This window comes from Centruroides vittatus, unplaced genomic scaffold, assembly GCF_030686945.1.
Source record: "Centruroides vittatus isolate TY-2023 unplaced genomic scaffold, ASM3068694v2 contig_18, whole genome shotgun sequence".
Taxonomy (NCBI): domain Eukaryota; kingdom Metazoa; phylum Arthropoda; class Arachnida; order Scorpiones; family Buthidae; genus Centruroides; species Centruroides vittatus.
In genome coordinates, this window is record NW_027121101.1 from 5,582,798 (window position 1) to 5,608,067 (window position 25,270).

Genomic DNA, 25,270 nt, shown 5'->3' on the forward strand with positions numbered 1-25,270 from the left:
TGCAGCCTACTGTAGACCTGTTCGAGCCATATGTGAGGTTAGCCGATTTGGGTGAGAAAATTTTGTCATGACAGTTGAGCAGTCAAAATGGTTGGGTGGGTGCAGAAAACTCACCAAGACAGGTTTACCATTTAAAAACCATTTAATAAAAATATAATGAATCTTACAAATCTTTCTTGTGTGAAGAGATTCACAATCCAAATTGCGGTGAATAAAGTTCAATGAAGTTTGAGAATTCCGTGTTTTCGTCGCTAGCAGTCGATGTGTTGGTGAACAATCCGTAGGCCCCGGGGCATATGGCGTTTCCTGGATGAACCGATGAATATGGAGATTGCTATGAGATGCCGCAGTTGACGATGCTTCCACAAAGTCCAAAAGGTTTGTATCACAAATATTTCAGGAGCACACACGGCCAAGAGGGGGAAACTATGCTCCGAGAACCAAAAACATCTTTGAAACAATGGTTTTATACCGTTTTTACCTAAAGTCGCTCTCCATTGGTCTCCCATTGTTGCCTGGTGACAATTTGAAACCATATGGAGGATGTGGGAGAGGTCAACGTTGCGACTGAGTATGATTCCTCTTCAGTCACGTTTTCCTTGACTTTATTCCTTCCCATTGTTTAGAATAATTTACACAAAAAATCTATTGTTCGATCGAGACATATAATCTCTCCTGTTCATGTTGGGAAAGGAGCTCTTTAAATTCTTGATTGATATCCCCCTTTCTGATTTCCTGACTGACCCCCGTTCGGGTCTTCATGCACACTGCCCAGGAACATCAAACATCTTCTGCCCACTCTCTACCTTTGCTATTATACTCTCACCTTTTGAAAATAAAAACCAATGCAAAACTTAATGAATGCCCATCTGACAGTCTCTTGAATACTGTAAAAGAATTGTTTCTGTCAGAAAAATAAAAGGCTGGAATTACAAGGGAGAGTTTCAAAGTTCGGAGAAATATTATCCAATCTGTATATACAGGGTTGAGCATCAATATCGATGTCTCCCGTGCTCCCGAAAAGTTTAGTATTTTTGCTTGAAGACAAGGGAAGATCAATCAGTATTCATTATTTTACGTCACTTCTTCTTATGTTTGTTCTGTGAGGTGTTTGTTATCTGAACATGTGTTCATTGTCCGATCATAAAAATCTTCCATGAAAGTGTTTGTTATCCGATTTGTTCGTTAACCGATCTGTCCATTAACCGATCACCCACTGTATATGTTGAGTGATATGAAAGGAAAGAAAGAAACTTTTGTGCAAGTTCATATCTACTTTAAATTTACATAGAGAGATTATTTATATATTTATTTTTAACAAAGGACATTTTCAATATGGGTTTCCATCATTAGTGATGTACGTTTTGATTCACTTTGCAAAATTGACATGAAGACAATGCAGTTATGCAGTATTTCCATCAATTCTAGCACATCCATTTGTGATGAATTGCTTCAGATGATTAACATTAGTGATTTTTACTGAATAAATCCTCTCCTTTAGCATACCCAAAAGAAATAAAGGAGATTAAGATCAGAAGATTGAGAGGTCCATCCATAGTGTCCCAAAAATTTCCTAATTTGGGAAATTTTTGTTCCTTCAGCTTCATACTACTGCCTGTGTGTCCAGACTTGTATATATTCATAGACTAGTCAGTCTTATCAAAAATTTTGATTTTCTAAAAAGAATAATAAGATTTATGTATAATTACTGTATTGACATAAAACAAAAAGATTTGAGTTATATAATTACAAATTATATAACAGTTATATTAACAATAGCTAATTAAATACAGTGGGAGATTGGTTAACAAACAGTTTGGACTGCAAACATATTGACAACGAACACTTTTGTGAAAGATTTTTATGTTTGGACAATGAACACCTGATAGAACAATACAAGAAGTGAAAGCTGCATTTAACATTTGTAAAACTGTATTTTAATGGCATCTATACATGGTTTATGGAATGAGACTTTCACAGTTGTATACATAACCTTTTTTGCACTAGTTAATTTCTGTTTTCTGAATTTTTGTAAGTGCTTTTCTGCTTTTATTTAAAATACTGATAATATGGGGCCTAAAAGAGGAATGTCAAGAACTGTGTTCACTATAGAAACTAAGCAAGAGATAATAGCCAAAGTAGAGAGTGGGCAGAAGATGTCTAATATTCTAAGCAGATGACTTCAACAAGTCTACAGTAGATACAATCTTAGCTAAGAAAGATATAATCAAAAAGACTCAAGCAGATAAAGGAGTAATGAAAACCACATCTGAGAAACAAAGATGTTGCCATCCATGAAAAAATGGAGAGAGTGTTTTTAGTTTGTTATTACATGGAAATAAACATAGTAAGAAAGTATATAATTTATTTATTTATTTTTTGGGGTTTCCAGAACAAATTAATCAATTTTCCACAAAAATCTGTGGTAAATTGATAATTGGTTAATGAACAATTCAGATAATGAACATGGTCTTGGAATGGATTATGTTCATTAACCAATCACCCACTGTATAATGGAAATATATAAATTTTTACAATAAGTTGTATGATTGAAGTTATAGAAATATATGTTGAAAATATAGAAAATACAATAGGAATAGTATGTAGTTTATAAAACAGACACCATAAAGGTGAGAACAGCTTTAATGGAGAATATATTCAATAAGAAGTAGCAATTAAGACAATTCATTATTGTTAATAAAAAATGGAAAATTTAAATGATAGAAAAAATGAAGATAAATGTGTAAGTAGATAGCATTACATAGCCAATGAAATAAATATTGATTTGTTGTATGTTCAGTTAAAGTACTTTAAAATTGTCTTATCTTTATACATAAACAGATTTGATATAATTAAGTTGACTGATAGTGTGGAATAATAGAAATCAAAAATTTTTTGAAAGATTTTCTTTTTATTAAAAAGTAATAATTTTATATATTTACTGTGTATTTAATTTTTTAACTTATGGAACAGAAGAAATTTTAAAGCTAATTTTTTTTTAATGATATTGTTTTAAAAGTTTTTTTGAAGAAAGAATGATAGTTCTATTGAAAATACAGATATAATCTGTGAAGATTTAAAAAAAAAAGAGACTCCAGTTTTTATAAAATAAAGTTATGAATTCTTTTCTAGATGTAATGGAGAGAGGAAAAAAAACATATTTAAAAATAATAAACTATTTTATATTATTGGTTGTAATATTTCATTTTAAAATATAATATACTCAACTACAGTTTTTGATAAAAATTTAATTAACGTTAGTTACCATTATAACAGTAATTGTTGTTTGTATTTTATTAGAAAACATAAGAACATCCATATTAGGGTTTCTCATTTCCTGGTCTTTTGCTTGTCCCAGGATTCTGGGAAAAAAGTGAACTGTTTCCCAGGATCCTGGGAAATCCTGGGATATAATTATTTTTAAGATATAAAATAAATCTTAAAATCGAATGATATAATTATTTTTCATTTTTAAGTAACTTAATACATCCTGCAACCTCCAAAATAATAATTTTAATAATGTTGTGTAAAATATGTATAAAAAATTACTTTTGAATTATGTAGAAATTTTCTCAAATAAAAAAAATTTATTAAAGTTTGTTGGAAACTGCTTACAACAAAAATGCCTTTGAATTAAGTCGAAAATTTAAAGAAAAAAATAAACTTAGATCAAACTTCTGAGTTAGAAAGTAATTTTTGTTATTTAAATAAAACAATACAAAATATTATTGTAAATTTTTATAATAAGATTTTAAAAAGCAAAGATGGTCATTACTCCGATCACTCACTCTAGTTCTTATTTTAGTAAATCCTGCTACCGAGAATGCCCTTTTTGATTCAATTGATGTGGGTGGAATTGTCTTTAATGCATTTAAGAGAAGACAGATGTGTGTTTTTATACCTGTAGCCTGGAAGATTTCTAGTTCGTTTTCAAGATGCCTTACAGTACTTATTTTGCCGTCTAGTATTCTTGATTTGTCTATCTCATCTGCTTGAATAGAGGCATCAAGCTTATAGCCCGATAATACGGCAGTTTGTTTAACTGTAATCAAGTTTATGAAGAAAAACTTCATACTTGCAGACTTCATACTCGTTTGTATCTTTGCCCAATTTGCACAATCTGTTGTTATGCAGTTATTCAAGCTACTGGGCATGGTTAAAAATTAAGACAGCATAAGCACAATTATTCCAGATATTACAGGTTCTGACAAGTAAATAATTTTCATAGGTCTGCCACAAATGTTGATTATTGACCATTTGTGACATGCCATAATGAGCAAAAATTTAAAAATCTAATAAGTAGGTTTAAAATTAATAAATACAAACGTTTTCTGACAATTTATGAGTTAATTATTATACTTTCTATTGGCAAAATTTCCTCAACCTTAACACAAAATAAGAAAAAAGTAAATTTTTAAGAAATTTGCAGGATTTCCCTGGTTAAAAAACAGCCATGATCCTGTTGGAGAAACCTTAATCCATACTTTAATATTTTACCATTTCTAATGAAAAAAATTCAATGGAAAAAGATGGAAGAATTATTATATGTAATAAAGAATTTTTTTAATAATTAAACTGAATATCCTTGAAAAATATTATGAAATATTATTATTACTTTCTAACTAAAATTATTTTAAATATCATACATTAGTCTCTTGTTAGTTTAGGTTATCAGGTTTTATAATAAATTAGGCTGGATATACTGTTCATATTTCTTTGCTTTTTTTCAAATTAGAATTTATTGCCACCCTATTATATCACTTTATTCATTAAATTTATGACGATTTAATTTTAAAATGATAAAATGAAAAATTAATTTTAATAAATGTTTCATTTTTTTTAAGGTGAAATATTAAATAATGATAATGAATCATTACAAGATAGGATCATTGATTTAGAAAAGAAAATTCAAGAACAGGCAGATGAAATTGTATGTTTAAGAAGTACATTAGCTGATGTCCTTCGACGAGTTACTCAACTAGAAGGCAGAGGTAGGTTTGTTATTGTTATAAGTCATTTTTGCCCAGTGAAAGGCAGGCCACTAAGGGTTTTTTGCACTAAATGATGGAGTGGGAGAATTAGTTTTTTCATATAGTAAACTAAAGATTTTTATTTTCCTGGCTGTTATATATAACAGAGGAAAGTATTGTGATTGGTCAAAACATGACCTTCCAGGATTCTTACATTTTTGGACTTAGGACATTTTGAAACGTCAAGAAATGTGAAAAAATTGGCGGGTAATTTCTGTATGTATCACTTTAATGTGTGTGTGGGGGGGGCACAATTTTGTTTACTCTCTTTGAAGGTTGATAACTTTGGTGCTTATTGTCAAAAATTTCTGAAATTTTGCAGGGAGGTTTGTGTATTGGGGATTGATGCTATTAAATTTTGGTGATTAAAGGTCAAGAGGTGGGGGATAATGAGGGTTGTGTGTATCTCCAGTAGGGTTGGACTTAATGATGATTTTACTTGTTATTAGCATTTACAATTTATTATAAAACCCATCTCTATCCTCAAAATTAATCTTTTTGCCATTTTATAATAGTTAAAAATATAGTTTTTTTAAAATAAAATATAATAAATGGCACTACCACAATTTTAAATTTCCAGGGAAAGTTGAGCAACTCATTGGTGGTTTATTTAATATAATGGATTATGCATACATTCATGAAAATAAAAGAATCAAGAAATACGTTAAAAATTGATAAATCATTTTGGAACTTCTGAGTCTCATTTTCGACTCACATGAGGATTTATTAAATAAAGACATTCAAAATGAAATTTTTGGTTTAAACCACTATAGAAAGTCTGTGGTCAATTTAATATAAAATTGCTTTGGGTGTCAAATTATAGTTCTTTCAGGCTCACTGTATTTATTTGACTGAAGCATCAGTGAAGTTGAGGATCCAGGCTCTTTATCAACATTAGGATTTTCATGTACTGATTATTTTGATCAGTTTGGTCTGTTTTCTCCTGTTTATCATTTGGACCTGGTTAGTCAGTTGTCTCTGCAGACTGGAACAAATAAGCTGAAAAAATGTGACAATTTATTGAATAAATACCAGTATTCTTAAATCTGTTTACTGTAATCTTTGGGGTAGCTTAATGGAGATATACAGTTCTAAATAGTGGTGGAACATCTTGAACAGTGACAACCTTTCCTGGATTATGTTGCCACCCCTTCCTCACTTCTTGCTCATAATATGTGCTCAAACATAGCATGAATGAGACATCCAAAGGCTGCATTTGATGAGATGTATGCACGGGAATTACCAAAATGTGAATGTGATTTTGCCTTGCTTTTTCAAGAAGATCTAAATTTTTGGTGTGAGTGCCGTGTTTGTTTAGAATAAGTAAAATGGGCTACTGTTCACATAGTCTAGCATGTTCAAGAAAATGATTAAACTAAATTGGGCTCTATATGTCTGTTTGCATCCAATCTTTCAAATGGAGAGTAATGTTTGATTCTGGAGGCAATTCAACATGAAACATTGGATTTTCCCTAGCTCAAGGAAATACAAGAAGAAGTGGTGTAAAATTTCCTGAAGTATTTAAACAGATTTCTGCTGTGATGAAGTTGTCATGTTCAGCTGATGCTAATGTCCCCACTTGTTTCTTCTCTTTCATTGATCAAAACTAGACATCTTTCTTGGAACTGCTGATGCTCTCTCATCACAATTATAGTTACAGCTAGGTGAAAAATGGTACTTAGCCATCAATTCTTTCAACAGATCAAAATATTTGGATACAGCAGCCCTATTGAACTTCTCATTGCCCAAGCAACTGATGTATTTTCTGATTGTCTCACACTGATATGTGGATGTCTATTCAGAAACCATACAATCAATCCATCCTTGCCAGCCCTACAGCCTTGTTGAACTTACCTGTATGTACAATTCCACTTCTCTCAGCATTTTGAAATATCAGTGATGGTCAATCCCCACAAATCTACCTACATTTCTCCCAAAACACACTGTCCAACCAGAAGTTAAAGAACCTACTCAGAGTGAAGTTCATGTTATACGAAATCTCCATAATCACAAAGCTGCATGGAGTGACAATATCAAACTGAAGCTCATCAAATATAGTTGGCAGCAGCTTGCAAAAGACAATCCATAATCTGATTCTGCAGATCTGGAGAGGAAATAATGCCAATGGAATGGAAAGAAGCAGGCATAATCCCCGTCCATAAGAAAGGAGATAAAATGGAATATATAAACTACAGAGAGATCTCCCTATTCCAAGTGACATACAAGATCCTGTCATCTCTAGTTATGAGGAGATTGACTCCATACATGGAGGGAATTATGGATGAATATCAAACTTGTTTTCGAAAAAATAGAGCCACAACTGATCAAATCTTCTCATTAAGACAGGTTTTTGAGAAGAACTGGGAATACAATGTTGACATACACCTGCTGTTCATTGATTTTCAAAAGGTGTACGACAGCATCCACAGGCAATCAGTATGGAAGACCATGAAGGAGTTTGAGATACCAGACAAACTCTCCAGAATTGCAGAAATTTGCATGAATGAGGTGTGGTATACAGTAAAAATCAGAGCTACAAGGTTGGACAGCTTCCAGAGCAAAATGGGATTAAAATAGGGATATGCCCTGTCTCCTCTTCTCTTTAACATCACTTTAGAAAAAGTTGTCAGAATGGCCCAAGAGATAGGCAATAAAAAGGAAAATAACTCAAGAGACAAACTGTCACTACTAGCATATGGGATTGACATTGTCATAGTTGGAGAATTTCAAGGGGAGATGACAAGATTAACATCAAAATTAGCAACAGCTGCCAAGAGCACGAGTTTGATCATCAATGAAGAGAAGACTAAATACATGGTTATTTCTAAAAAGGGAGAATCCCACAAAGAACGTCTAACCATAGACAATATAACATTCAGCACTACAGAATCCTTCAAGTACTTAGGGACTGACATAAACAGAAACAATGACATCAAGAAGGAGATAGGAACTCTCTAAAGGAAAACAAAATCTACTTTGGACTCACAAACATACTAAAAAGCAAACTCTTTAGTAAAAGGACAAAGCTAACTGTATATGAGTCACTGATTAGACCAGCAATTCTGTATGGATGTGAAACATGGCCAATGACAAAACAAGAAGAACTACAACTACAGAGATTTGAAAACAAAATATTAAGGAAAATCTTTGGACCTGTAGAAAGCTATGATGATAATGATATTATAGTCAATGGAGAACCAGTATGGAGGAGAAGAACAAACCATGAACTGTAGACAACCTATGACAAGCCCATGATCACACAGGTGATTAAGGCCAGATGATTACAGTGGCTGGGCCATGTCATAAGGCTTCCTATAATGGCAACAGCTTCACGAGGGCTCCACTATGAGGGAAAGGGAAGAGGCCATCCCAAGGAAAGATGGATAGATGGGATCACTGAAGATCTTCAAGACCTTGGAATCAAAGATTGGCAGAGGCAGGCTATAGACTAAACAAGATGGAGAAGGATTGTGACTGCAGATAAGGGCCTCCAAGGCCTATAATGCCAGACGATGGAGAAAAAGAAGTGATGGTCAAGCCAAACAGTCAACTTCCTATTGTCAGAAGTAGGGATTGCAATTGCTGGATCCCTCATCCAGCAATCCAGCTGGATCCAGCGCATTCTTCGGCCTGCTGGATCCAGCACTTGGTGCTGGATCCAGCGCTGCGGATCCGCAAATACTCAATTAACTTTCTAAATATTTGCGCAAAAGTCTACGTTGTCGCGTTGCCGCTTTGCTAACTATTAGACTGCTACTAATTACTTACTAATTACTTACTCACTACTTTACTAACACTAATAATTAAATTACTTATAAATAAACTATACCTTAATCAATCCAGCAAAATTTAATAAAATAATAACGTATTCAATCGCTTTTAACGATCTTTCTCAGTTACAAAAAAAATACAACATTAACTATAGAACATAAAATGTGTTTCGAATAAATATAAAAAGAATAGTGCTTAATTACATCCCATTTTTTTTAAACAAGATACATAGATGTACTGCCAGGTCTGATAATTTTCGTATTGTATACCGACGTAATCCCACTGTTTTCAAACTTTTAAGAAACGATAAAAAGAAAGAGGATTGGAATTCAACAACGGGTATATATTTGGTGCCTTTACACAACCAACGTTTCAATTCCAAGCTTGTTTATGTGGGTGCAACGATGCGCAGTTTAAAACAAAGGCTCAAGAGCACAAATATACAATCAGTAAGAACCTTGACAACACTGCGCTGGCATCATACGCAAGACAGAAGGATGTTAACGTCCAATGGGATCGAGCGGCAATTATAAAAACGACGACGAATAGGCAAACGGTCAAACATCTTGAGAGATTGGCAATCTGCAAGGTGCACATGACAACTGGTTGTATAAACCATAGAGATGCGGACTCATTGTCTACCATGTGGAAATCCTTTTACATTAATTAATGTTATTAACGGACAATGCTGGTTTCGTTATATCTTATATACAGTAATACCCCGAACTTACGCGATAGGTGGGACCGAGCGATAACCGCGTAAGTCGAATTCGCGTAAGTCGGGGTATAACTTCGCATATAAATACATACAAATTATTTTTAATTGGAGCCGGAGACTAAAGAAAACAATAATTTAGAAAAATGTTTAATAAAATCTTAGATAATACATATGTATAACAAATTATATTATTAAAATCGTAAATCGAAGTTATTTTGTTATAGAAGGCTTCCTAAAATCTAACAAATTCGTCTGACGGCTCAAAGATTTTTTTTCTCCCGCAAAATTTCCTCGTAGCATGCTAATAATTTTTTTATTTCTCGTTTTGTAGAAGAAATGCGCTCTTCGTTTGAGTCTATATTTTCTAAAATTTGTAACCTCTTTTTAATTAAACTGAGGCCTTCTGTCAAGTTTCCAACCGTCATTCGATCATCTGATTAAACTGGGTCTAAAGGATCAAGTTTTGCCAATTTACAAATTTTCATTTTTGTATCGAAGTCTTTGGAATGAAAAGTTAACATTATTAAAGATGGAGTTTTTCTTTTCTTGTTTGATGCAGAAGAATCAGTTCTACTTCGTTTGGATGACACAGTAGAGTCTCAAGTCTCCGTAGATATAACAAACACAGAAATAAATAAGACAAAATGAATTGTAGCTATGAGTCGATTCCGCGCGACACGTCCGAACCTGTAAGCTGAACAATAGTTTGGGGGGTGAGTAATCAAGGGTTGCGTGGCGCTCAAACAAAAGACGAATCGTCGAGATTTGAAAATCGCGTAACTCCGGGTTCGCGTAAGTCGGGGTAGCGTAAGTCGAGATATTACTGTACAGGATGTTTTTTTTTAAACTGACGGTACTCAGAGACATCTGTAGAGCAATCTAACAGCCGGACTGTCGCCAAATTTGGGAGAGTGACTAAGGACGACATGGGAAAGAGATTCCGCGAAGAAAAAAGTAGTACCCAAATTTGCCGGTTGGGGTGGATTTGGCACTGTTGTAGCGAAACAGCTAAGAATCTGCATAAAATCCAGCTGCAATTAACAAACACACAAATGAATAATCAGACAGAGGTTTCAGTGTAATAACGAAAGTTTAATTAATCAGCAAATAACCTTCTCCCTTCTTCAATGTGATCACCGTCCTGCTGGACAACTCATTGCATCCTGAACACCGTGTTCTCTATGGCTGAACGTAACATGTCCGCAGGAATGTTCATCACAGTTTGAGAAATGTTGTCCTTCAAAGTCATCAAGTTTGGGACACTACCAAGATAGATCTTGGACTTTAAGTAACCCCACAGGAAAAAGTAACATGGGGTTAGATCCGAGGTGCGAGGCGGCCATGCAAGTGGAAAAAAGCAACTGATGACCCTTTCTTCAGTGAAGTGCTGGTAACTTTTTCGCTACAACAGCGCCAAATCCTCCTTTACCGGCGAATTTAGGTATTACTTTTTTCTTCGCGGAATCTCTTTTCCATGTCGTCCTTAGTCACTCTCCCAAATTTGGCGACAGTCCGGTTGCTAGATTGCTCTACAGATGTTTCTGAGTACCGTCAGTTTAAAGAAAACACCCTGTATATATTTTTTCCGCTATTTATTTTGTTTATTTATCTATATTTTGTCCGTTTGGGCGTTTTCCGTTAATTTTCATATTTATTCCGAACACATTTTATGTTCTATATTTAATGTTCCGTTTTTTTTGTAACCGAGGAAGATCGTTAAAAACGATTGAAAACGTTATTATTTTATTAAATTTTGTTGGATTGATAAAGGTGTAGTTTATTTAACTTATTCTACTTCCAGTACATAGTTTTATATACTTATAAATAACTACATACTAATATGTAGAGCCTATATATGAAAACTGGTAAGACTGATAGCCACTTAGTCACTGATTATCTGTCCTTACATTATTATAATATATTAATATAAATTAATCAGTAGAATTACCTTTGCTATTATTTAACTTAAAGATTACATTATAATTATAATCTAACTAAACATTTAAAGTTAATTATCTCTATCTCAAGTGTTAAACCGAACCAAAGTTAAGTTTACTACCTAAATGTGTAAAAAGTTTTACTGATTTATAGTGACCAGTCTAAATAATAAAAGCTTCTTAAGTATTTTTTAAAAATGTTTTATTTCATTAAAAAAACATAAGGATAGATAGATAGACAGATAATACTATTGCACCAAAAATACATCCACGCTGGATCCGCGCTGGATTCGCAGCTGGATTCCAGCTGGAATGATTTTAATCCAGCAAAAATCCAGCTGGAGTCAAAACACTGCTGGATTGCAATCCCTAGTCAGAAGATAATCTGCCAGTTCTTGCTCTTGTTGTTTACTAAAGATAGATCTAAAATATCCCATATGTTTTTCAGCAGCTTCTATGGAATCTCTTTCTCACAACTTTGGTGCAAGGTAGCTAGCAGAACATCTACAAACATCTCGAAACCCGATATATATTAGTAATATGTCAAACAACTGCCAATTTAAATTGGGCTATTTCTTCATTTAATAAGAAATTGCACCTAATACCTACCTCTAGTAACAAATTATTTAGAAATTAATTTAAAATAATAATGTAGAAATAACCAATTTAATCTGGCAGTCATTTGGCATATTACTAATAGGATATCATATTTTTGTAAGACAGCTAGTAGTTTCATGGTACCATTTCAAACATTTGGATTGCTTGCATTGAAGCATGCTCTCTGATCATAATTGTTGTACAGTTTTTCTCTTGTATCTACATATCATTATTACTACATACCCAAGCACCTGCAGAGAAAAATAAAACTATTGAAACAGTCTTACATGCACTAGCTTACATAATTATCAATGTTGTACATTTAACACAGATTTCAACTTATACACCAGAAAACTTATTTATGAGCTGAAAATTTGCTTGTGATAGCCTCATTAATAAGCAGAAACAAAGTGAAAAATTTTTCAGTTTGGCCCTTTCCACTCTGTTTCATGAGTAACATAGTCATTAAAATGCCACATCCTCAGACATTCCTGCAAATAAACACTTGTTTTGTGTGTAAGAATTTTTTGCACACAACACAAGTGCTTTTGCTCCAACAATTTTCCAAAATATCGAGTGTAATTGACAGCATATTCTATGTTAAGGTAACAAAAGTTGCAAGCTACAGTATTATGTATGGCTATTGGAAAATAACACTCGCATTTAAATCTGCAGATAGCTAAGCTAGCTTGCACTAAGAGTAAAAACATAACTAAGAAAGCTTGCTTATTTACCTCAAAACAAACAACTAAAAAGAGCACTTTTAACTGCACTTCCATTGTACTAGTGTTTCACTAGTGAGTAACCATATGCAAAATATATCATCACTGTGATCTTTAACATGTATGTGCCAGCAAATCAGATCATCTAATCAAAACACATATCACAAGTTTTCACTTTGCCCCAACTTCCCCTACTGTAATATATACTTCAGAAATTATAAAGAACTGTAAAGTAATAATTTAAAAGATAAATGATAACTTTTATAGTTTAAATAAAAATGTTTGATGTTTTTATGTCTTTAATATATAAAAATGTAAATACCGTATTTTACGGACTATAAGACGCACTTTTTTCTTCGAAAAATTGCCTCCAAAATTCAGGTGCGTCTTATAGTCCGTAGCGTCTTCTAGGTATTTTTTTTTAAAAAATTGCTTAAAAATTAAGGTGCGTCTTATAGTCTGTAAAATACGGTATACATGAAAGTTTATACAAATAAATATTTGGTTTAAAAAAACTATTACATGTCTACTCATTTTTATGAAATTTACGGGTAAAAAATATCAAATTATAGATATATATATACCAATGAAATCTATACTTGACATGATTAATCTGCCATCAGGTTTTATGAACCAAGAACCAAACCTGCTTGCAAAAAGGTTAACTTACATAACATCAGGTCTGTTATTGTATACAGTTTTATCAGTCAAAATAGGGTTATATCAATAAAGTATATGTTGATCATTTCTAACACAGATAGATGCTGGAGCTTATTATAGGTAGCCAATAAAATTGGAAGATTGAACTGTTTATAAATTTCTAAATAAAAAAATTTTTGTCACAGAATTGTTTTTTGTGATACAGTGACATTCCATTAACCTGGCATTGTTGGGACTGACACAGTGGCATGTTATCAAATATGCTGACTTATTGAGTGATGGAATTTTTTCAGTTTTTTTTTTAAATCTCTGGACAATTTTACATAACTTTTGCATATAAAACTGTACAGATCCACCTTTGATGATTATATAACATGCCATTTTAATTTTTCCAGACTGTTCCTACCCTTCATTGGTTTGAAACAACACACTAATCTTACTTTGTGCTTTGTACACTTTTATCAATACCTATTCTATATTCTATGTCTATATATCTATACAGGAAATCCTTGTTAGTTCGAAATCAAAGGATGAAATAATCATGACTTTGAATTATTGAGTTTCGAATTATCTGAGATTTACATATTTCTGTACAATATTATCAAATGCCATGTAACATATGTAATTTATTAAACAAATGGAATATAGATAAATATACAGATTAATAATAATACTAATAATATAAATAAACTACAGGTAAACAACACATGTCTACTAAGAACCTCACAGGTTGCTAGATAAGTTTTATGAAAAATAAAGCAGAATTCCTCAAAATGTAGCCCAAATTATTTTTAAAGTGGCCTAAAAAGTAGTAAGTTGCCCAAATGTAGTAGTGCCACACAAATATCTCAATCTGTTACTTGCAGCCCAATCTTACAATCCTGAAAAGCAGCTGTAGTTTATGAAATAAGAGAATAAAAGTGTAGTCCATGGATAAGGCAACACCTGAAAATGTGTTACTGTAAGAGCAAAGCCAGATTTGAGTCGTTCTTCGCCTATTGTTCTCTTATAGCATGGAGGCACTTCAATCTAAGCAAACATGTTAATGTACTCAGATTACAGTTTGGACAGAATTTTCACTTCAAATTTCGAAGTGGCCATACTTTGAACTAACCAAATTCCTTAACATTTAAATCTCTTTATCTCCGGCCAGGACAAAAGTGAACTATCTCAGTTTGAATTAATGAGGACTACCTGTATGAGTTATTAATAAAAACACATTTATTTAATAATATATATATATATATATATTTTTTTTTTTTTTTACAGCTCCTGTGATTACAAGTATTAATAATTCTGTTCCTGTCAAAATTTCAAATTCATGTCGACCTGGTAGTATTTCTTATCATAGACAATCATTTAGTGGAGTTTCTGGACTTAGTGGTGTAAATTCTCATCATGCATCAGCTAATTCTTCACAAAATTCACGTCCTCTTTCTCATTACCCTTCTACCAGTTCCCTTCATAGCGATAGTTCTGCTTCAGTATCTCCAATTCCTTCTCCTTTACCAACACAAGCAGTTACTTCTGTAAGTGCATCGTCTCCACGTCATACACCATCACCAAATCGTTATATCTCAGCATCTACTTCCAATTTATCAAATATGAAAAAATGGACTAGTCAAGAATTGGGATCTCAATATCTTAATAGGTAATTTGTTTATATATATATATATATATATATATAGATCTGTAATTATTATAATTTATGAATATTTTATGTAATATTTTCAATGATATGAAATATTAGAATGCTATTTAAATAAATGCAATTATACCAATTTATTATAATTTAGTAACTTTTAATTAGAGAGATGGTTTTTTAATTATATTCTTTTCAGATTTATATCTTGATGCTGTCAGAGAAAATAAAATACGAATAAATTTTTTAAAATAATTTTACAGATCAGAATGGTGAACCAGCTAATTAATTTATAACGTACAGTACCTGCAGGAATTGAGTGGTGTTTGAATTTCACTCTGCATTAGCTTTTTCTTTGAGATGTTCTAAATTAAATTATTTCTAATTACAGTGGTGCCTCATATAACGTACTTAATCCGTTCCAGGTGCACGTTTGTTAAGTGAAATGTCTGTTATACGAAACTCATTTTCCCATAGAAATACATGTTAAAACATCTAATTCGTTCCACAGCATAAAATAATCGTACTGTATCATAAAAAAACGAACATGGGATGCATTCTTTTATTCCTCCGTGTAACTCTGTGCGAGCGACATCCGTTTAAATATTCCTGCGGAACGCGTTCCTAAATTCCAGTGGGAGTGCACGCCGTCGAACGGCAAAAACGGCCGCTTGTAGCAGTAGTTTACGGTGGAAAGCAACATAGCGTCCTCCATGGCTCAGATAGTTTCGTTTCCGGGTCCATTATGTGGTTTTATGAATGAAAATTTAGAAATTGTGAAAACACGAGTTAGTGCACACGGTGATGTAAGTGTCTTTACGAATTTTTTTTTAGGCTATTTTGAATGCTCTTTCAACAAATAATCCATTTTATGGTTAAATTTTACAGTTAGGACTCTTCGTTTGCCTTTTAAAGCTCATATTTTAGAATTATAGATTCCTCCATCATGATACTATCGATAGTGTGAGTGCCGCCATCTTTCTTTCTTTCACTGTCGTTCCTAAATGCCTACAAACAGCAGCGCACTCCCGTAGTAGCGGAGATGCAGAGCAACCGCTATTAAAGAATGCACCCATGGAGCAGTCACCAATTATGCCGGAAAGTCTTGTTTGCAGCCAGTCCATTGCTCGAGTCACGTAACGGCCAAACAGAAAGTCCGTTGTTCGCGGCATCCATTATTTGAGGCGTACGTTATACGAGGCACCACTGTATTTAATTTAATATGAAATGGCAGGATCAACTACATCTAATTCTAAATTATTAGATGTTTTTGGACTATAATTCTACAATTTTTAAATTACAGCTCAAAAAAAATCTAATAATAATTAGCTTATTTTTTACTAACTTTTTATATATATATATATATAAATTGTATATCATCATCCTACACACCGGGGTGTATAAAATATAAATCGAACTCACTTGTGCCTATTGACCGGTGTGAAATAAATAACTTCAATTCAACGAACGTTTTCTGGACGCCTTCCGTGTCCTTCTTCAGGTTAACTGCTGGATTCTATTATTTTTAAAAAACTGCGTTCCGATCTTTTAAGAACAAATTCAAATGAAGATAGTTCGAAAGCGCGATGACCATCGCGCATGCACTATATCTGTCGTGCTCCTTGTCGTACTGTATCATATTCTTTTTAATCTTTGTATTCTTTTTTATCTTTGGGTCACATGATTTCATGTGTTATCGGACCCAAATAAATCTTTATGCATCCTCTTGTAATAAAGTTTGCCAAGCAAGCGAAAGAGTTATCTCGTCGCGTGAATTAATGCATGTTGTTTTAGTTTGCGCTTTATGTATCTCTATCGCTTCCAGCCATTTGAGGTGTTCCATCCGAGTCGTTTTAGTTATTAGCGTGGCCCCCGCGAAGTCCACATTAATGCCCGGTTCAGAAGCGTACACTGCAAGCGACGTGGTAGCTCTGTTGTATCTTATACCTGAAGAAGGACACGGAAGGCGTCCAGAAAACGTTCGTTGAATTGAAGTTATTTATTTCACACCGGTCAATAGGCACAAGTGAGTTCGATTTATATTTTATATATAAATTGATTGAATATAGCCAATAAAATAATTTTTACAAAATATTATGACTTTTGTTTTTATTTTTTGTGTTATAAGATAACTAAATCTTCTGCTTTGATTGTAAAATACAAATCAATTGTTAAATATTGCAAAAAGTACAAAATGTTTCTAACAATAAATAAATTACCTTAAGATAGAGTTTCTTGATCTATGATCTCTTAATTTTAAGGGTCTACAAATTTTCTTCAGAAATTTGAGAGTTCTATATAAAGTTTTAAATTTTTTTTTGTTTTAATAAAAAGGAATGTGATATTAATGAAAAAATATTTACATAGATTTATTCAAATAATTTACCAAATATTTTAAAAATTTCTGTAAAGTTTAAAATTTGCTTTTGTGAAAAGAAGAATGCAGGGCTAGTAAATTTAAATAATCTAAAAAAAATTTTTTTTTCAAGGATCCCTATATTGTTTTTTGTTTGAGAACTAATGTTCTAAGATTCAATGGAGGGTGAGAAGATTTTCAGAAGATCAGGTGCTCTTAACATCTGATGTCGATGGCACTGGTTCAAGGTCATGACAGGACTCACCACGTTTTTCCACACTCTCAAAGAACTGGTCTAAGGATGTCTGGGTAGAGTCCTTTTTCTTGTGATATATGACCCGGTAGCAATGAAGTGCACCGTGGACATTCAGGTCATGTGATTCAAAGAGCGACAGTGTCTTCAATCATCTGAAACACCTGTGCCATCATCTTAGTCTGGAAATGATTCAGTGCTGGTTCCACTACTTCTTTTTTCCCTTCTCTGGTTTTCCAGTTCCATGGGGTTTTCATTTGTCAGTTCCTGGTGGTGCAAAGCAAAATATTCATGGAAGTCCTATTTCTTGAAATAAAAGCCAAGCTTCTCACTGTTGTTGCCTACATTTTGTTCTTCTGCCTGTAGCTTTGCAAACCCAGGGAAGTCATGGACAAACATGGGGCACAGTTTCTTCCATACCCTATTCATGGTGGAAGTGGTAGGTTCACACCATAAAGCATCAATGTTCTTTATGACATTATAGATTGTGAAGCTCTTCCAAAATTCATGCAATGTCATCCCAGAATCACCCTCAGTTCCCTTCAGTGCCTGACAAAATGTGCAATGAAGATAATATTTCTTGGAGGTTGCAATGCAATGACCCCCCTGGTTCATCAGCTGGAGTAGTGGGGTAGTTTTGGGTGGCAGGAAAACTTCACATTTGGATGAAAATCATCCAGGAATGGAGACTGGCTTGGTACATTATCTAAAAGGAAGAGAATGTTCTTATCCTGGCAGTACCTCTCCACTTTGGGGATGAAATGGTAATAAAATCAATCTTGAAACATAGCAAGAGTGACCCCAGGCTTTTGGGTTACTCTTCCACACAACAGGAAGTGTGGCCTTAGCTATATTTTTCAGGACTCTTGCGTTTTCAGAATGATACACTAACAATGGCTTGAGCTTCATATCTGCTGTGGTATTACTGCCAAGTAGTAGCATTAGTCTGTTTTTTGTGGGTTTGAAGCCAGGTGTAGACTTCTCTTCTTTACTGATATAGGTTCAGTTCGGCATCTTCTTCCAATAAAGGCCTGTTTTGTCAACATTAAATATTTGCTGAGGTGAAAATTCTTTTCAATGATTTCCTTAAATGTAGTGGGAAATTCCTGAGCTACTACCATATCTACACTTGCCGCCTCTCCACTCATGTTTATGTTATGGAGATTATTATGTACCTTGAAGCAGTTAAACCATCCATGGTTTGCAGTAAAGGTCACATCTGCTGCTTCTTCCCCATATTTTTATTTTCACGTCTTCAAAAAGAGTTAAATCCTTCTCTTGAATAAGCATTAAGCTTAGCAGCTTGCTCTTCTGATGACAATCTTCCATCCAAATTCTCAGAAGATTTTCAAGTTTGATCACTTTTCCATGTTTCCTACTAATAATAGAGTGCGTAGGCACTGAACTTTTCACATGTTCCATGATCTTATTCTTGTTCTTGAGAATTGAACCAATGGTAGAACAATTTATCTGGTATGAGCAAGCAACATCAGCCATCTTCTCTCTGTGCTCCACTTTTTTTATGATGTCCACTTTTGTTTCCATCATGATAGCTTGGCATTTCTTAGCACTACCAACCTCATCACTACTGCTTTGCACTTAACACCTGACATGTTAAATGCTTATAATGGCAAAAACTTCTGAAAACAATCACAAAATCACACAATTTTCTAGAGACCTCACAACATGTGTGAATGAGACTGCATGGGTATAGTGAGAGAGAGCTATTGTTTATGACATATGCTACTCTTGCTCTCCACTGCTGGTATCCTAGTCTGGGAAACCAGACTAGGATATCAGCAGTGGAGTATCATAAGTCTTATATGACAGTCACCTTTAGTAAAAGTATGAGGGTCATTGATGGCACACTGATGTGTTAAAGAAATCCTACATCTTGTGTTGTCTTTCATAGTAGCTACAAATGGTCTTTTTCCAGCAAGCAATGCTTATCTGCATACAGCTAGGGTTTTCTAGGAATGTGTCCATCATGTATCCACACTTTCTTGGCTTACCCAGTTTTTCAGATTTTTTACCCATCAAGCATTTGAGGGACCAAATAGGATGCCAGGTTTGTTCATCCATGAGTTTGAGAGATGTGGAGTGGCAGTTGCAACATCTGTGGATAAACCTGTTGCAGGAGAGCATATGGTGCCTGTATGCCTCCTTGTCCAATCATTTTGTTGCATGTTTCCAGGCAAAAGGAAGTTCAACAAGATACTAAAAGTTCCTTTAAATTGTCCCTTTGCTACAGTATTGTAATTACATACTACTATCATCATTGTGTTTGCAGTAATAAAGTTTCATATGCTTCCAATACCTTCTCCTTGGTGCCTAACTTTTTTGTCAATGACTATATAATTAATGAAGCTGGTAAGGTGTAAATCAGGATTTCCCCAAAGAGATCAATATTGACCCCTTAGGGGTCGATGAAAGTTTGAGGGGATCAATATAACTTTGCAAATATAAAAAATTTATTTGTGTTAAAAATTTTGCACATTTTTGTTCTTAAATAAGTTTAGGAAGATGTTTTTAAAAATTACATAAGTAGCTCTACAAATATAATTAGCAAATATAGCAAATATAATTACATATAATATAATATATATAATATAGTATAATTAATTAATATTGAAAGGGTTGATGGAAAAAGATTTTTCTTAAAAGGGGTTGATACATGAGAAAGGTTGGGAACCCCTGGTGTAAATTATACCTATCTATTAATGCTGCTATTTTTTACTGATTGTTGGATTTGATTGTAACAGCTAATGATATTTGTGTTTTCTTCATTTATAATTTTCAGCAAATTTTTGTGAAAAAATTTTAATTAAATTGCACATTTTTTTCAATGAAGCTAAACTTATATGACGATAGAATTATTTGACTTGTACTAGTCAATGACAATTGTTTAATATGCTTTGTAATGTCTGGTAATGTTCAGAGTACCTGAAAATTGCATATTTAGTTGCTTAGAGATTAGATTTTTTAAACTTATGATTACTGGATATGAGAAATCACTGGATTTTAAATTGAATTGATAATCTTTCAATATTGAGTTTTTATGAATTATATCAAAGGGTATATAACCAGTTAATGGGTATTCATGAAGAAAAATATTTAGGCAGTTTGATTAATAATACTATGATCCACTATCATTGATGCAAAAATGAAAAAATATAATAAAAAGTACTTATTTTTGCAAATAAAAAGTTGAAAAATATAGGTATGAATTTGTTATGTAGTTTGTACCTTTTGCATTGTAACATTAAGATTGAAGTTGTTATTACTTATATATAATACAGTTGAATTAATAATTTTTTTTTTATATTGTGAATCTATTATTATTCACCATATAAATAAACATGGTTTGTTTTATTTCCTATTATATATATATATATATATATATGTATGTGTATTTAATTGTAAATTAAAATATTATTTTACTATTATATTTTTTCCCAGATCTGCCACTAGCGGATCTCTGTATAATCTGCATATCAGACCATCAAGACATGGGTAATATTTTGTTTACTAAAGGGTGATATTTGGTGATGGCACAAAGTAGTTTTTAAAATATTTTGTAGAGTGGTTTTTTTATGATTTAGAATCACTGCAGATTTGTCATTATAATTTTTAACATCCATATTATTTTGCATTTGATTATCTCACAATTTTATATTCATATATATTTCATTTTCCTAATTGCTATTAGTTACATTTTTAGTGAACCTTTTTTAATAAAGTAATAAATTATTAGCAATTAAATTTGAATTATAATAATTTTTTAATTTATTTTAAAAATTAGATTAGTTTATTATATTAATAATATATTCATTTATTTATTTTGAGTAGTTATAATGCTGTTATTAGGATAAAACACTATTAGTTTTAATATAAATATAATTTGAACACAGATTGAAAAGAAATATTTATTGATAAATGGAATTAAAGCATTGCTTTGTATTACACATCTTATTCTGAACATATAAAATTCAAAAGATATTTGATTAATAAATTAGCAGTTGTTTATTTATATAGATTAAGTGAATATATAAGTGATAAAAGAACCTTAGCAGTTTCAAAATTACACTTTTATTTTTAACTGAGTTAATAAATAGACAGTTAAAAATTTATTATCATCACATAAAAATTAAAATATGAATGAAGAAAATTGAATTGGAGAAGAAATAAACAATTGTCTTCTAGTATAAGGATTATAGAGAATATAAAAAGTATAGTTTTGTCTCAGTATTTTCATTTTTAACTTTGATGTTTGTATTATTTTTAAAAATACTTCTATTAAGAAAATAAGTCTTCAGGAGAAATGAATTGTCTGCATTACTGTATTTGTTTTTTAAAATTATTTTTGGTAACATTTTTAAATTATAAAGAATAAAAATGTTTATATGAATGTGCAAAATTTGCATTCACTTGAAAGAAAATACCATTTATTGAGTGTTTTGTTAATATGAAAAAAAAAAACATAGACTTGTGTAATTTTTGTGTGTTTACTTTGTCTTTATTTGTTGTGTTGCAGGAACTGTTTTTTCATATTCAAAATTCTATTTTTTGATAAGCAAATAATTTCATTCATAAGAATAGTAACATGAGTGAATATGACATTAAAATTGATGATATTGAATATAAAACAGATTTTAAAAGGTTAATAAATATCATATATATATATCTGATATTTATTAACCTGTTAAAATCTAATATATATATATATATATATCTAAATGTACTGTCAGAAATAAAATGTACCTTAAGTATATATAGTAACAATAAGACTATTTAACATTTAAGATATGTTCCCAAAACTTAATATATTAAAAATGAAATATATATACATAAACATCATAAAACCTGGTAAATTTGTAAAGCCAAACAACCTTCCAGACATTTTTAATATGATCTAACCATTCTCGGTTACATATGAGGATGGTTATATCATTGTATGTAACCAAGAATGGTTATATTGTATTTAAATATGTTTGGAAGGGGAGATCGGACCAGAGGCTTGGGTAGAATAACTGGCAATGCATCTGCATGGTAAGTGGGAGTTGCAGGTTCGAGTCTTGCTCTAGGCCGAGAATATTCTAAATTATTCAATAAATATTAATTTAATTATAATTAAATTTAATAAGAGATGCCTCCCTCTAGTGACAAATTATTTAGTAATTAATTAAATATAATTGCAGAAAAGTTTCCCAATGTAATCTGGTGGTTGTTTGGCTTTAAAATTGAAACATCACTAAATAGGATCGTTTTAGCATTATGTGAATAAAGATAGGTTAAAGCAGGGTTTCCTAAACTATGGGTCGCGATCCCATTTGGGGTCGCGTAGCGAAATCTTGGGGTCACGAGATTTTAATGCAAAATATTGAAAATAATTTGTGAGAGTTTGAAAATGGCATGCTGTGTGTCATAGTGAGTTGCACTTTGTGTCACTTCTGGTGCAGCAAGACAATGATTCAGCAACACTGATTGTAGTGTGAACTAGTGGTGTTGTTGCTTTTCAGTGTATTCAGTTGTCTCTGTTCCATTGTAACACAAGAGTGAACTGTGGTAGTACACCATTATTGTTTTTGCAAATTTGTATATATCTTAAATATATATGTATATTTTTATTGTATTTCATATGTATATTGCAAAATATTTATATATCTTTATTTTATATATTTTTTTTGGGGGGGGGGGGTCGCGGAAAAAATCACAATGATAAATGGGGTTGTGAATAAAAAAAATTTAAGAAGCCCTGGGTTAAAGCATAAACATAAATAGAATAATAATATATTTCTATTTAACAATATTATTAGGTGCTGTACATATGTTGTTATATATAAATTTATATTTTAGATAAAGGATTGGACTGTGGATTTTCAGAAATCTTCAGCATTTTGGTGATTTAGCCATTGAGAGTCAGTTGCTATTTTTTCTTTCATTCATGAAGTTCTCAGTAACAGGATATCATATCATATTACTGAGAAATATATTCATAATCTGGGTTATTCTCTGTGAATTGTTCCATAACTTGCATAATTTTTGTGATACTATTGCTGAGAAAATCTGTAGCATGTTCTGTTTGTGCATCATCATTTAAAATTACAAGTTTTCTCTGAAAACCTTGCTCTCTCAGTTCTCAATGACTGGTATTGCTAAATTCTCACCATAGAATTGCAGAAAAGTACTCATTATTGTATTATTGTTTGATACTGAAGAGTTCAAGAATTTGCTTGAGTACTAAAATTATTTATTCCAGAAAATTACTATTTTATTGAGCTTTGGCAAAAGTGTATTGTAATAAAACAGCATTGAAATGGGGTAATGTTAAACATGATCTTGTTATACATATAAACTTACTAATATATATCAATATTCTGGACAAAGGAAAGGAAGAGAAATTATACCAGGAATTATAGATACTGTACCATTAAAAGAAATTTTATTAAAAGCAAATCTAGTTTATATTCAATTTCTCTTGAAGATGTTGCTTTTATTAATATAAATTAACAAGACTATTTGAGATTGAGACTCTTTTGATTTTCCACCCTTCAACCCAAATAATAAAAATATTTGAATACCTTGATTCTATCTTGATAGTTACAATCCCTAAATTTCATCTATACTAATATTATAAAGAGGTAAAATTTGTAAGTTTGGATGTAGGAGGTAATCTCCAAAACTACTCATCCGATTCAAAAATTCTTTCACCAATATTTAGAATGGATCTTCAGGGTGGACATAGGCTGTATATTATTCTGTTAAACATTCATGTAAATTAAAAGATATCATCTAGGTAAGCATTATATTTTTGGTGTCAGCGGGTGGCAAAGGGTAAGATGCATACATATATGAGATAGGTAACTGTGTGGCACATTCGCGTGGTTGGCGAGATACGCAGTGCACGTGTCCAAACTTGTAATCTATATAAATAAAAATGTAAATGTTTGTTTGTTCCTAATCTCAAATCTCTGAAAGTTCTTCACTTATTGCTTTGAAATTTTGACACAACGTTGCATTTGAATATGCACGTGTTTTTATATAATATAGATGTCAAAATCCCCTCATGGGGAGAGGGACAAAATTAAAGCTTACCGTGAAGAACTCGGCTTCTATTATACTATTTCAGATGCGGTTTTTTGCGTTTTTTATTGCCTTTTAATAGGGTATGTCAAGAGAATGTACACTAAGAAGGGATTTTTCAAAATCCACCCTGCAGGGGAAGTGTTATACATTTATAATAGTGAATATAATGTTTGTTTATGTTTATTTACTGGAAAATTAGTGCTTAGGTATATGTTCGAATCTACATTTATAATAGATACATTTTGAGCCACAGCAATGCATGGCTGGGTCTGCTAGTTTTATTATAATTTCCATTTATGCCCCACACCCTAAAAGAGAATGTGTATTTATTTCAAATAATATACCACTTCCTGAAAACAATAGATTATGCTTCATAGTTTAAATTAATTCTTTCTGGAGATTTTAATGTGTCTAATATTTCTTGGTTATCCATCAGGCCAACTTCTTATCATTAGATTTCTGCAAAAACTTTTTTATTGATGAAAGTTTTTATTATTT

The 25,270-nt window shown here is 32.1% G+C and overlaps 1 protein-coding gene across 3 annotated transcripts in view; it reads left to right on the top strand.

Annotated features, from left to right (window-relative positions):
* The window catches only part of LOC136969611 (echinoderm microtubule-associated protein-like 2), an 84,812-nt gene that overhangs the window by 3,274 nt on the left and 56,268 nt on the right, over window positions 1–25,270 (top strand). For 2 of the 3 annotated variants that reach the window (XM_067263845.1, XM_067263846.1), the window contains exons 2-4: window positions 4,845–4,991; window positions 14,705–15,086; window positions 21,146–21,199. In XM_067263845.1, coding sequence (XP_067119946.1) covers window positions 4,845–4,991; window positions 14,705–15,086; window positions 21,146–21,199 — 583 coding nt within the window. The remainder of the gene's footprint in view (window positions 1–4,844; window positions 4,992–14,704; window positions 15,087–21,145; window positions 21,200–25,270) is intronic. The other variant, XM_067263847.1, reaches the window with a different exon arrangement.